Source organism: Triturus cristatus, chromosome 12 (genome assembly GCF_964204655.1).
Source record: "Triturus cristatus chromosome 12, aTriCri1.1, whole genome shotgun sequence".
Classification (NCBI taxonomy): Eukaryota; Metazoa; Chordata; class Amphibia; order Caudata; family Salamandridae; genus Triturus; species Triturus cristatus.
Genome location: NC_140595.1, coordinates 404,645,245 through 404,660,174, shown reverse-complemented (window position 1 = coordinate 404,660,174; position 14,930 = coordinate 404,645,245). Strand labels below are relative to the sequence as shown.

Genomic DNA, 14,930 nt, shown 5'->3' with positions numbered 1-14,930 from the left:
CCACTAAGGAATCCAAGGGTACCTGCCCTTTAATATAAACAGGATCAGCTGGGGAAGACTTGTACTTCGTCTCTACCCTGGGGTTAATGACTCTGGCCCTTACAGGATCCTTAAACACTTCAGGAGCGTGTTTGATTACCCCTGTTAACATTGGAAGAATGGAAGTGGACCTTTGAGATGGTGCAACAGTGTCCATGAGGAAATCTTCCTCTACATGATCTGTGTGTAAGTTCACCCCGTAGTATTCTGCTGCCCTGTGTATGAGCTGAGTGAACCCTATAGTGTCCCCAGGAGGGGGATGGTCTAGATTGGTAGATGTCGTCCTGAGGTGTGTCTGGGACATCTGGTGTGTCATAATCCTCCCATGGGTCTTTTGGGTTACCAGGAGGACTAGGTTCCCCTAAAGGTTGATCATCCCCTTGGTCGTCAGAGGTGTCATCATCATCCTGAGGTGGAGGAGATGGTGAGGTCGGTGAATAAGGGATAGGAGAGTGGTGTGGAGGGGGAGGTGGTGAAGTAATCCTTAAAGGAGAAGTTGCAATGTCTTTTTTAAAGGAAGTGGAGCTGGTACAGGCCTGTCCATTTTCCGTTTCTTGGAAGGGCTAAGTACAAGTTGACCTGTCTTGGAGTCTTTTTGAAGGGTTTTTGGGGGTTGGATCTGGTCGAAAAAGCTCCTCCTCTGAAGTATGTTGTTTCGGTGCCGATTTTTTTCGGGTCCAACTGTTTGTGCGTCGGGTTTTGGAGTCATTTTGTGCTCCTTAGGCCTGGAATCGGGAGTTTCTTGGTTCCGGTAGGGTCTTCGGTACCGGTTGTTTGATAGGTTCCGATGTTCTTTTCTGATCCATAGGCTGAGCGCCAGTGGTCTTCGGAACCGGGTGTTTGGTTGGTTCCAAGGGTTTTTTGGGCTCCGAAGGCTGAGCACCCGAGGTCTTTGGAACCAGGTGTTTGCTTGGATCAGACTATTTTTTCGGAGCTGGGACCTCCGTACCGGTGGATTTCGGCGCTGAAGGTGTCGATGTGGAGCTAGGCGTTGGTGAGGAGGAAGGTAGTGGTTTCTTTTTTGGTACCGGGGATGGAGCTTCGGCATCAACGGCAGGCTTGCTCAATCCCGAGTGGCCTGAAGGCTTTTGTATCGACTTCTTTGCCGAGCCCGAAGGCGTGGCGTGAGAAGTTTTGTCCCGGTGTGCACCTAGGCCCGAAGGGGAAGGTGTGTCTGAAGCCTTTTTGGGAATGGGTGGTGGAGAGGGGTCGACGTCAGTAATTATGACCCGCTGTCCCGGAGTGATGTCTTCGACGTCGGAATCGTCGGCTTCGGAGGAGCTGATGTTGCCCTGTTGGATCTGCTCCTGCTCCGGTACGTTGATGCCTTCCTGGAAGATGTTGTCTGGAATCGATGTCGATGATCGAGCCACGGTTCTTCGAGCTCGACGATCCCGAACTGTCTTCTTGGAGCGGAAAGAGGCACAAGCTAGACAGTATTTGGCCTCGTGCTCGAGTGAAAGGCAGAGGTTACACACCTAATGAAGATCGGCGTGTGGAAACTTGGATCCACATTTAGGACACTTTTTGAAGGGAGTCCTTTCAATGAGCCAAATGCCTAATGGCGCAGGTAGACCCAAATGCCTGCGTCGACGACCGAAATTGAAGATTTGAAGTTTGAAGAGATGCGCGTCAAATGGGAACGCGATCAAAACAATACCGAAGTATGGGTGAAGGATTTTGCTTCGAAAAGATGATCGGTAACGACACCGAACTGCAGCGCGATAAACACATCTGAGCCCGATGGCGGAAAAAAACTATCTGACAATTGAGTTGAGGCCCATGCACACTATTGCCCAAAGGAGGAGCCACCTATCTTGTGACTTCCAAAGACTTTTCCAAGACAAAAACATCCGGGCCCAACACCAGATGGCGATCTATGCACAGTGTGTGATCTGCAGCTCATATGCCTCGAACATAAGCTTTTCTTCCAGACATAGGTCGTTTGCCTTAGACTTCTGTTCATTAGGTAGTAATTGGAGCAATTGTTCCAATTCGTCGTAGTGTGCTCTGTCGTATCTGGCTAAGAGAGCCTGGGTATTGGCAATACACCAGTGATTGGCTGCCTTCGCAGCTACTCTTTTCCCTGAGGCATCTATTAATTTAGATTCCTTGTCTGGAGGAGGGTCATCCCCGATGTTTGTGAGTTTGCCAGTTTACGGGCATTAGAAACCACTAAGGAATCTAAAGGTAACTGACCTTTGATGTAAACTGGATCCGATGGTGCAACTTTATACTTTTTATCTACCCGTGGAGTAAGGATTCGTGCGCGAACTGGATCTTTAAAGGAGTGGTCCACGTGTCTAATCATACCCTTAATCATAGGCAATGTGTGAGTGGATCTTTGGGAAGAGCTCAGTGTTTCAAAGAGAAAATCCTCCTCAAGTGACTCTTTATGCAGCTGAACTCCATGATATTTAGCAGCCCTATTTATCAGTTCTATTTACCCTACATTATCATCAGGTGGAGAGGGCTTTGTAGGGTCTAGGTCTGGATCATTATCAGTGTTTGGATCTATGTTATAATCAGTCCATGGATCAGGACTATCATTATCTACTCTAACCCCAACATCCTGGTTGTCAGGTGTTTGTAGTGGTGAATTTGATGGGGGTTTGGTGGGGAATGAGATGATAGTAGAGGGGGAGGAGAAGGGTTAGTGCCAACGTTCAAACTCTTAAATGGAATGTGGTATATGTCCTCTGTTTCGGTTTGCATTTTGATGTCAATTTTGCGTGGATATGTCCAATTTTGGGATTGATCACCAGTTCTTTCTGTTTCGGCTCCGGGTTGGAAGGCAGGCCGTCGAAACGAGGTGCCTGTGATCGAGTAGGACCAGTTTTATCTTTCCGTGCTAATATTTTTGGAGCTGAGGTTTTCGGCGCTGAAGTCTTCGGATCCGAAGATTGTTTCGGTACTGAAGGAGTTGGTTTCGAAACGTGTTTCGGTTTCGAAGCAGATTGTTTTGGCTCGGTGCCCGAATGCGGCCGACTCGATCCAGAGCCGGAAGGCTTTGATATTTGTTTTGGTGCCATGCCCGAAGGCGGGGCGTTCAAAATGTGTTCTCGGTGGCGACCTTGGCCCGAAGGCAGAGATGGGAACTGAGCATTTTTCTTGGGCAGAGGTGGAGTTTGAGGCAGGGGAGGATCAATACTCACGGTACGCTGACCCTGCGGAAGCTCCTCGTCTATGTCGGAGTCTGCTTCTGACACAGAAATCAGCTCCTCTTCATCCTTGGCTCCTTGCGCGTCGTAGATGTCTGGTTCAGAGTCTTCTCCGAAGAGATCCGGAATGGACCCGCTGTGTTGTTGCATCGTGGCTTTGAGCCTGATGGTCATGGAGCGTTTTGTTGGATCGGAAGGATTTGCACGCGTCGCAGTCCTGTTTGTTATGCTCCGGGGAGAGGCACAAGTTGCTGACTTCGTGCACGTTGGTGCGCAGGCAATTGACATGGCACAGAGGACAGAATTTAAATGGAGTCCATTCCATCGACTGCAAGGTGGCTTGACGCGGCTAGGCCCGATGGGCTTCCACAAAGTTTCCGATCAAAAGAGTCTTTTCTAAACCGATATGAGACACACAGAATGGGACACGCGATTGAATAACAATACCTTCTAGGGTAAGTGGATTGAGCTCCGAGAGGAACCCTAGAAACTATGTTGAACAGGAGCGCAGCAATTCACGTCCGAACCAGATGGTGGAAAAAACAAATCTAATAATAGAGCCAATGCCATTGCGCACTATCAACAAAAGGAGCAGTCACCTACCTCGTGACTATAAAGACTTCTCCAAAGAAAAACAACTTGCAAACCTCCGGACCAAACACTAGATGGCAGGAGTACCCAAAGCATGTGATCTACAGCTCACATGCCTCAAACGTGCTGGTTTCGGATTTGTTATTAGGCTTGTTAGTCCCTCCTTAGTATCGCCTTGTCTTCATTTGTAACCTTCCATGAGGACTGGGTCTTTTCCTTCGGTTGTTGGATGGTACGTCTAATTTGGTTTGTAAGCACTATTTTCTTTAATGAGTTTCTCTTACTGCAAGAGGGCAGGTGGGTCTCCCAAGCGCAGTTGTGTCCACCGGCTTGTTTATTTAACTTGTAGTAAATGGGGAGCTCTTCAGGGGCCATTGGAGACGGAAGGGGGCAACTCAGCGATGCCTTCAAGCATTTGTAATGCAATAAGTCTCGCATTTGCTTCAGTTTAAGCTATTGCCATTGTAAATGACAATTACTTTTATTTAGGTTTTAAAAATCGAAACATAAATAAAAGGTATTGCCATTTACAATACCAATAGCTCAGACTCGCGTAAATGCCAGACCTATTGCATTGCAGATATTTTTTTTTATGAGGTCTGCTGGGGTTTGAAGAGCAATTGTGACATTCCCCAGAAGGCCCTTTAAGGGAGTATTGATGGTGGACAATGATAGTGGGTAACTGGTTTGCTTCTTACCTTGTCACCCAACAGGCACTTCCATTAGGCAAACCAAGCTAGTTTGTCCAATAAAAGTGAGAAGGTACATGGATCATTACATATGTACACCATTAAAGCCTCTACCTGACGCAGACACGGTTTATGAGCTGCTCTGTTGTTAATGACTGCAGTTTTACAAATGCTGACACTGCACAAGTGATTTTGACTTTAATTGGGTATATAGGATATATGGAGTTATGCCGATCCAACAACTAGACAGTGCAGTGGTCTCCAAGTGAACACCTTTAGGGATTACCCTGGGTTATATTGCGTACCGGGGTTGGGAGATAGGTTAAAGTTTGATCATTGCCTCTTCATTTTACCCAAGTCTCTTTTGGCTTATCAGTCCAATCTGTCCAATTAACATATCGCTCATTGCGGTGAATACTCCAACTTCAGTTTCCTCACCTTGTGAATACCCCCAGGGACCAGACTAGACCTAGAGAGTTTCTCTGTTTTCCCCATGCTCCCGTAGTTGGCTTCATTCCCTCCGCGGAAGGGACATAACAGCCACAATATAACTGTCTCAACCATGCATCGTCCATTTCCTTTTGCTATCTGTTCACGTCATCAGACATGTGGTCTTTAGTAATCAGACTGCGCCAGTGTGCAGATCTCGAATTGAAATCTTTTTGGTATGGGTCAAAGGAGCCCATTCCACAGAAAGGGGAGAAAGATAGGTTGGTGAGGAATCTGAAATCAGAGTGAAGAGTGTTACCGAAGGTAGGTTACTTGTTCTTTTAAAGGATACTTCTAAAGGAAGATTCCTCACCTTGAGAACAGATACCAAAGCAGTACCTCTCCAGTGGGTGGGTCTATACACAGGCTCAGACCAGAAAGTCCTGCAGGACTAAAAGGTTAAAATACCCCTCCCACTGGACCTGGCTATCCAGGAAGTAGTATTTCATGACCTTGTATACTGACCCTCACGTTGCAGCCTTGCAGCTATCCAAAACAAGCACTTGTGTGCTAACTTGGTAGTAGCAGCTTTGACTCTGGTGGATTAAGCCTGCAGACCTTCAGATGGCTGGTTGCTGGCCAGTCCATAGAAGAGCTTCATACAAAAAGAATCCATCTGGAGATCGTTCTTTCTGCACTGCTCTTCCTTTCTTCACACCAGAAAAATCCCCCAAGTGCTGATCATCCACCTGGTGGTGCTTGGTATGATCGATGAGGAAGCGCAGAGCTCTTTTCAGGTTAAGGCAATAGAGTCTTTCTTCCTCATTGGGTGGATGGGGGAAGAGCAAAGAACATATGCAGTGTGACAGACTGTCTAATATGGAAAGGCATTACAACTTTTGGTCCTTAGCACTAACTGGTCTGGAAAAAAGGAGGGGTGTGGTTTTTGAACAGGAAGTACTTGCAGCTCACTAGTGATGCACAGATGTGGTTGCAATGAGGAAAACAGTATTTAACATGAGCACCTAAGAGGACAACTGTGCACTGGCTTGAATGGGGTGCACATCAAGAATGTGATAATCAGATTAAGGTCTCACTGGGGTATCACAAAGGGTTTGAAGGGGAACATAGGGGTCAGTCCTTTCAACAAGGCCGTCACAACAGGTGATTTAAGCAGAGACGGCTGATCAAGCAATCTTAGAAAAGCTGATAAGGCTGACAAAAAACCTTTTACTGTTCCCACAGCAAGACCTCGCTAGGCTAGAGGCAGGGAGAAAAGGAGAACATCGGACAACTGGGTCTGTAAGAGTTCCACATACTGGGAAGAACACCAAGCAACACACTTCTCCTACATAGATGTTCTTAGTAGAGGGACGCCTGGCTGCCAAAATCAAATTCACCAGTTTGGTAGGGATATCAAAGGTCACGAACTGTCGCTGCTCAATCTCAAAGCCTGTAGGTGCAAGTTGTGCAGACTTGGGTGCAAGACCCTCCCTGCTGTTGCAACCACAAGTTTTCCAGAAGAGGATGCAGAATCGCCAGAACTGGTCTCTGTCTCCTGGCTATTTGGTGGTTGACAAAAGTGCCAGATTTTGGCTTCGCTTAGGCACCCATGAGAGTGTCCTTGACTGCCTCATTGAAGGGTAGGAGTGGCTCTGCTGAAGTCTGCCCTGGCTGCAGGATTTCGGTGAGGGTGTTTGTTTTCACCTCACAGAGGGTAGCTGTGTGTCATGGACTACTGCAATCCTCTAGCTCAACATTGCAAGAGAAGCAGATTCCTCCTTTGAGGAACCAGGCGGAGAGACTGTTTTTCGTAATCATACATTTCAAATTCATCAACCTAGTCACTGTTGTTTTGCAGATCAGAAAATTTTGCGGTAAAGTTAGTGTTCCATCCAAACCTGACTGCGGTTGAGGAGGGTGTGACTTTGTCAGAGGTCGCTGTGGATTTGCTTCCAAATCCAACAGAACTTGCTTTTCCTCTGGCACCAGTGGCATCAAAGCACAAGAGACAAGTGTGGGTCTTGGTGCTGTGTAAGGAGTCAGGGTAAGTTTGAGCCCTGGAGTCGGTGGATCACGGAAAGGGGTCAGGAGGCACAGTCAGTGCTGGGGACGGATACACCAGCTGAAATCTTACTGGAGGCCTCCTTAGGCCCAGAGGCGCACCAGCAGGATATAGCAGGGTTCCAAAAATTTGCATCATGGATTCTGTGAAATAGTGGATATGCTGGTGTGTTGCAGATGGACCCAGAAATTCAGGCTGCATAAGGAGACCAACTCAGGAACCAAGTTCCAGGGTAAGGGGGTGAAATGGAACAATGAAAAACTCTAAGGTAAGCCGGACTTCTACTGATGAGAATGGCAAGAAGAGGGCGAGTCACAGTTTGATTTGTGTCTCCTTTTGGATCTTGCCTGAATATTTCAAATATGATAACTATCTCTCTTGGTATCGGACTCAGGACTGCCAAAGCATCCACATCCTTAACAGGTAAAGGGCCTTGCACGCTTTTCTACAATGATCTGCAACGCTTTTTGGTCTTGCGGTCCCAGATGGCCTTTTGATTCATCTGAGAGCAAGAGTCTCACGATTTCAAATCATGGAGCCCTTACACCAGAGACAAACCTTGTGGAGGTCAGTCACTGACATCTGTTCAAAGCAATCCTTGCAGGGTTTTAAACCCTGTAATCATAAGGGTAGACATGTGCCTTGCACACTGTAAATATTTGGACAAAACGTTCTGTCAAGTGACAGAAGAGAGGGAGGGAGCTCCAGATCGGCATTGGGAGGAGTGGAAAGAAAGTAACTGTCTTCAACAATCGAAGGGGCCGGTTATATTGTGCCACTGACATGACTTCCGGGGTGGGGCGGTTCTGACACGGAGCCACACTACGCCACCTTCTGGCTTGAGAAGGAATTGTTGAGAAAATCACAAGGATCTAGTCTGAGCCTGGTGTGCTCACAAGGTGAGGAATCCGGGGTTAGATGTAGCCATCAGAAAAATCTAATTTTCAGTTACTCTTAAGTCTGATATTGTGTCTGGCACATGGGGGCGAAAAAGACAAATTCAAGAGTGCATTGTGTTTTAGTTTTTCTAAACTTCCCAATCAATGTTTCTTCTCACAAAACCACACTTGTATATACCATTTTCATATTTTTCATTTTGTCAGTTGGGACCGAAATATGCAATTTGTTTAGTCAAGGCATACTTGAACATATGATCTAATGAAATCCCAAAAAATAAAGCAATCACAATACGCTTGTCAAACTGTATCCGCCTCAGAATCTCACTTTCACAGTGAACCTTTGGTCAATAAGAATCTAGAAATTGCTGTATATCTTCATTAAGCATCAGAGAGATCTTATGCGACTGCAGCAATCTGGTTTTGCACTCAGATTAGTCAACCATGCTCACAAGAGCTGATTTCTTGGAGACCTATTATAAAACGATGAAGAGCACGGTCTAAGTCAACACTAATCGTTTATGACACTTTGGCTTAGTAACATAAGGTGCTCTGCAATATCAGAGGCCAAAATGTCAAGAAAACAATCCTGACCATTTCTGCAAAAGTTTGAATTTTATCCCTCTATCCAAAGACCAATTAACTCTAGAGATTATAAACTAGGCAGACTGCAGTCTTTTACATAACTAAATGTCTAACAGGTGACAGACAATGAAGAGTGTGTTTTCTACCTGTAAATATCTGCGGGAGTTTTAATATGTGGCAGTTCTGTGTGCCCATTACCATTGCTGTTCTTCCTTTTCCGTTTTGCTTCCTCCTTTTTTTCGCTGAATTTTAAAGTAGTATTTTTTCCTGTGTTTATTCTTACCTAAAATATAAAATGCAAAAGGAACACAAATTAAGATATTACTAGACAGTACATTGAAACCCTGCTTTTTCATTCATACATATTTTTGAATGCATGAATGCAATTCAACAGCCTGGATTAACACTGTTACATAGACTGTGAGGCTTGTTTTATTTCAAACTTGAATGAATGCATTAATAACATGCAACACAGGTATTATGAAAAGAAAACATATAGCCAATTTAATAACTTGAATCGCCAGAAAGCCAAACTGAAGCCCTTCGCTATTGTGGCCAAAGATATCAACTTAGATACAGAACATTGCAGATCTCAAAGAGGATAGAGATGTCCAAGTCTGAGAAAATACTGGAAAAAAAACCCAAATAATTAAAATATCAAGATTGAAGATCTCGAGAGGGGGAATTGTATTTATTTATTTTTATTTATAAAGTTTTATATAGCGCGGACATGAGCCACGGGGGTATCAGAGCGCTTTACAGTACACTGTTATCACATAATTATACATACAATCGGAAATCGCATACAATACAAAAGAGGTAGACATTGGTGTTTGGATATAATCGGTGGCAAATAGTTATCAGAGAGTTAAAGTTTTAGGATGTTAATTTGTTCATTAGAAACATTTTGACTTCTTTTTTGAAGGCGGTAAAGGAGGAGTTTCTGGGTACATATGGGGGAAGGGTGTTCCAAATCTTCGGTGCAATACCTGCGAAAGCTCTGCACCCAGTTCTCTTTTTGTGGAAGGATTGAGGTTTTAGTAGTAGTGAGCTCGAACTTCGCGAATGTCTGCATCCTCCTGACCGCTCTAGCTTTTGGGCTAAATAGCTGGGGGTGTTACTATGTAGGGCTTTGTGTGTCATGCAGGCGATCTTTAGTTGTATTTTCGCCTCGTAGGGTAGCCAGTTCAGAGCCTTCAAGGCCGGGGTAATGTGGTTATTTCTTTTTATTCCGGTGACCAGCCTGGCCGCAGCGTTAAGCGACGCTCTGAGCAGTGCTAGCTTGTATTTTGGAAGACCGCATAGAGTGGTGCTTCCATAGTCCAGTCTTGGTAGTACTTGAGCTTGTACCGCCATTTTTAGATCAGTTTGTGGGAGGAAGGGTTTAAGTTTCCTTAGGATACTCAACTGATAATTGGCTCCCTTGGTGGCATTGTAGATTTGCGCCTGCAAGTTTAAATGTTTGTCCAGGGTCACTCCCAGGGATTTTGCGAAGTCAATGGTGTGTGGGGCGCAATCAAAGGAAGTTAGATGCTTCAGCCATAAGTTTATCTTGGGTGTATGATTGGGAGGGGAGATGAGGAGGAATTCAGTTTTCTTGATGTTGAGCATGAGGTGGTTACCATTGAGCCAACTTTGGGTTTTATGAAGAATAGCGTGGAGGGAGATGAAGTAATCTGGTGAGGAGATTTTCATATATAGTTGTGGGTCGTCTGCGTATAGGTGATCTAGAATGTTTGCAGAACTCAGCGCATTGGCAAGGGGTTCCATGAGTAGATTAAAAAGGATTGGTGATAGTGTTGATCCCTGTGGCACTCCTAGGGTGACCATGAATGGTTGAGAGAATGATTGCTTCATCTTGATTCTTTGAGTTCTGTTGCTTCAGAAGGAGGTGAACCATTGTAATACTGGACCGGTTAGGCCCATCCTTCGTTCAAGTAGGGACAGTAGATTGTCGTGTTTAACCGTGTCGAAAGCAGAAGATAGGTCAAAAAGTATCAATAGGCACGATTCGTTATGATCTAACATTTTTAAATGTCATCCATTATGTGGGTGAGTGCTGTTTCGGTACTGTGGCCTAGACGGAAGCCGGAATGGTGTTTATCTAGGAGGTTGAAGTTCTCAATGTGGTTGCAAAGTTGAATTTGTACACATTTTTCCAATAGTTTCGCCAGAGTGGGGATGTTGGATATAGGGCGATAGTTGTTGAGGTCTGTGGAGAGGGAATTGGCTTTTGTTGGTATAGGTGTGATCTGCCCTATTTTAAGGCAGGCAGGTATGGAGCTTTGCCTCAGAGAGGCATTAACAGTTTTTGCCCATAGGGGTAGAATAGAGGTCTTTATCATTTTGAATACAGATGGGGGTAGGGGATCAGAGAAATGTTTGGCAGGGTTGATCGCTAGCAGGGTACTATAGATTTCGTGTTCCGGGATGGGTGAGAAGGAGTGCCAGATGGCATTGTTTTTTGGAGCTTCGATCGGAAAGCTAAAAAGGTCCTTGATCTGTGTGTAAAGCAAAGACTCCTGGTCAGTAGTTTGTTGGAGGTCTTTCTTGTATTGAACGTCATTTTCAGTGGTTCTAGTCTTTTCTAGGAAGAATTTGGCAAGCTCGCCGCAGTTTCGGGATTGTTGTTTTAGGATTTCGAATAGCTTTTTGGGACGGTTAATGGCTTGGCTCAGCTGTGTTTTGAAGAAGTTTGCTTTAGCTTTTAAGATTTTTCTGTTGTAAGAATTTCTCAGTGCTCTAAGTTGGTATAGGTGATCAGTGGAGGGTGCTGATTTCCATGTTCGCTCAGCTAGTCTTAACTTGCGCCGGTCCGAGTTTAGGTTCTTATTGAACCATGATTTGGAGATTTTGGAGGAGACGTTTTTATCTTGGAGGGGCACTGTGGTATCAAGGATTTCAAGCATAGTGGCACTGTAAAAGTCTGTGAGATAGTGAACGTCAGCCATGTCTGTTGAGGGGATCAGGGCGGAATTGCATTGGGATACCAAGGTGTTGGGATTAAAATTTTGGATATTCCTTTTCCTTTGTATTGTTTTTGTAGGTTGGCTTCATTTTGGAGATACCTCACTGTTGATGGAGAGGAATATGCTGTAGGGATCAGTCCAGTCACATTGGGAGATGGATTCTAGTGATATAGTGTTTGTTTTAGCTATGATGAGGTCTAATGTCTCCCCCTTGTTGTGGGTTGGGCTGGCGCAGAATTGGGACAGGTCCTGGTCTGACAGAAAGGATTTGAGACCGCTTACATCATGATCGCCAGTATTGTTCCAATGGAGATTGAAGTCTCCCAGAAAGATCTGCGGCACTTGTGAGTTGGTGTTGGCTGTAATGACTTCCATTAGTTCATCAATGAACTTCAGATTGTCACCCGGGGGGTGGTATATTATGTTAAGTTTGCAGATGATGCCCTTGTCATCAGAGATGTTGGTGCAGATATATACACAGGAGGATAAGGAGATGGAGTCTGCTTGATTAACTGTGATTGTGTTTCGATAGATGCAGGCTAACCCCCCTCCGGGTTTCTCAGTTCTAGCCAGGCGAAGTATATCATGACTAGGGGGGACCAGTAGGTCAAGGATGGGAGCAGAGGAACTCTTTAGCCAGGTTTCGGTGAGGATGATGATGTCCAGATCATTCGAGAATATTAATGGAATTAAGCCCATAGTATAAACTAGTAATTCAGTACAATATACAAGTTCTATTACCAAGGCTACTTTCAAAATTATTAATATAGATCAAAAATGACCTAATCGGAGGTAGAAAAGAATTTAAAGTTGTTCTACTCTTAACAACTTCCATCAAAGACCGTCATATGAGAAGACCAGCATATTGAGACAAAAGCAAAGTAATTAAATATATACGCGGACTGTGTGGTAGAAGCTTCCCCCACCAAGTCCTTAAGGAGATTGGTAATATCTGTAGTTTGCAAGAGTAGGCATAAGCTATACGAACAGGCCACTGGGAATATCCAAACAGGCCATTGAGAATATCCAAACAGGCCATTGGGAATATCAGTCACAAGGAGTAGAACTCCAGAAATAGTAAGCATACTTGAATGAAGTCCATGGAAACCTCAGTTTCTCTTTGGAGTTTCTAAAGAGGTGCCCCAACATTTTTTTCGCACACAATCAAGAGGAACTAAGTCAAACAATGACCGGGGGAGGCAAGATAAATCCAACCAGACTAAAAATGGAGACCAAATGCATCGTCTCAGTTGCATGCACAAAAACATTAGAAAGTAACATTGCAGGTGATACAGATCTGGTTGCTGAGAAGTTGAGCTGGACCTGCAAGCACACTCCGAATCTGGGTCCCTGGGAGGACAATAGGCCAGCTTCACCACAGTCTTCACCATGAGCTAAGATAAACTGTAAGTTGTCAGTAACGATGGGTAATAACTTAAAGGTGCCGGAGCCAGCCCATGGCCAGGTTCAGAGGGCCCACAAAGGGTTCATGAACATGCAATATCAGGCCCAGGATGCAGGAATGAAATAAAGGGTGTACGCAATCTTGGTCACTAACTTAGAGACCGGGGCACTCTCAATCATCTCGGATTGAACATAGTTCTGGGATGTTAGACATCAGCCCTTTTGTAAACATCAGTAATTTGGTATGTTGGGAATCATGAGAGTTCTTGATATATGGACTGGTTTAGTAGTTCAGCAGGAGGAGAGAGCTTATCACATGCATCATCTGACATAATTAACATTAAGGAAGGGTGGGGAGGTATTGTTAATTTCTGTTACAGTTCAACATCATACAGGGTATGTCTGGGTTTCCACACTATTCGGCACTAGACCGAACGATGATGCCAGGCCATCACAACACATTGCATACTAAGGGCACAGAGCCAGCTGACAACACAGGGTCATCTATGAATAGTTAACTGGAATGTAAACGGGTTGCTCAATAAAATTAGGAATAAAAGAGGAGTGATCCTTAAGGCCCCAAACAGTACAGAATGGATATCCTACTCCTTCAGGAATCGCAACCAATATGAACTAATTACACATTCCTAGAGACCAAAATTACCCTGAAGTGGAAATTCTGAGTATTCGCTAAAAACAAGTATACACTCTGTATACAAGGTCTCAAATTGGCTTAAGTAATTTGTCTCTAAAAGGGATACTGCAAGTCAACAGTAATGCATACCAGTATACAAAACTGCTTTGAAAGAAGAATGTGAAAAGGTAAACTTCCTAACTGGAAGACACACCATGGCCCGACCTACTGAATCAGTAGTATCCATGCCACATCTAATTATCAGCTTGGCCGCCTGTTGGCCATCTCTTATAAGCTGTTCAACATCAATACGGAGGTCATCCGGAATTAATGGTAAGTTAGTCAGCGAAGAATCCCACAAAGAATGGTAAAAATGCCCAATCACACAAGACATGTCGGTGGACCTTAAAGCAGAACTAGCCGAAGAAAAGATGTGCTTGCCACATGCATCCTGATTTTTAGACTGTGAGAAGTTGGCCTGGCAAATGCTGTCCACTAGTTATAGTGGGCAACTTGCACCAGTCCAAACAACTCTTATTGATGATAGGTTTAAAGACTACCTTTATTAAAAGCTATCCTAGTGGTAGCTATGGAGAGCAGCCTTCAGGCTAAGTCTTGAAGGAGTGTAAAGCAGCTTGGTTTACCAGATTATAACCTCTTGAATCACTAAATGAAAGGAGAACCACACCAGGTATATATAAAATATATGTATTTATTTCTGAACACTCTCGACTAATCTCTTTATGAGATTAGAGTCCAAGAAACACAATAATACAGTTCTAAAACAACAGTAAATAGCACAATATACAATAGGCCCAGGGGCGGGCAAAACCATATATTAAGAAAGTGGTATAAGAACCATGACTTGACTAGACACAGTGCCTAGAGCACCTAGAATCGCTGGGACCGCAAGGAACCACCCAAGGTAGTGACACAGGAGACCCACGGGGAACACGTGCAGTGTGAGAACTCAGGCGCAAGCCCCGTACAATTCTATGGGAAAATCGCGGTTGGAATTTTAAAACTTAAGGACACTTAGGAGAGGACTTTGCGCAAACCCCTCTAGACTTAGGGGGTTCTAGGACCAACACCCACAGGAGCACTGGAGTACTCGAGTTACCTGACCCAGAGAAGCCGGGAGCATAGCTGTCAAATGGTGTTGGGAATCGTCGTTGATTTCAATGGCGACCTGCTGCAAAGTGCTGCTGCTGGGAAGAAGAAAAGTGTCCAGAGTGATCTAAGCCTGGATCGAAGATCAGAAAAACCTGAAAGCAGAGGGGACAGAGTCTGGTTCACTTGCCAGTGACCAGGGGCACGATAGACGAATGCCCACCAATGTCGGGTGTTTCAGGTGCAAAGAGGTGAAACTGGACTCTTCAGCCACGAGGACCAGGAGGAGTCGATGATGACCTAGAGCTGGATTTAAGCTGTCCCACGAAGGATGTCGAGTGCTGCAGTGTCGGTGCTC

General features: G+C 44.8%; 1 protein-coding gene across 3 annotated transcripts in view; it reads right to left on the bottom strand.

The window, feature by feature from the left end:
* URI1 (URI1 prefoldin like chaperone) overlaps positions 1-14,930 on the bottom strand; it is a 364,636-nt gene that overhangs the window by 56,345 nt on the left and 293,361 nt on the right. For all 3 annotated transcript variants that reach the window (XM_085638966.1, XM_085638965.1, XM_085638967.1), the window contains one exon: positions 8,602-8,738. In XM_085638966.1, the coding sequence (XP_085495092.1) occupies positions 8,602-8,738 (137 nt within the window). The remainder of the gene's footprint in view (positions 1-8,601; positions 8,739-14,930) is intronic.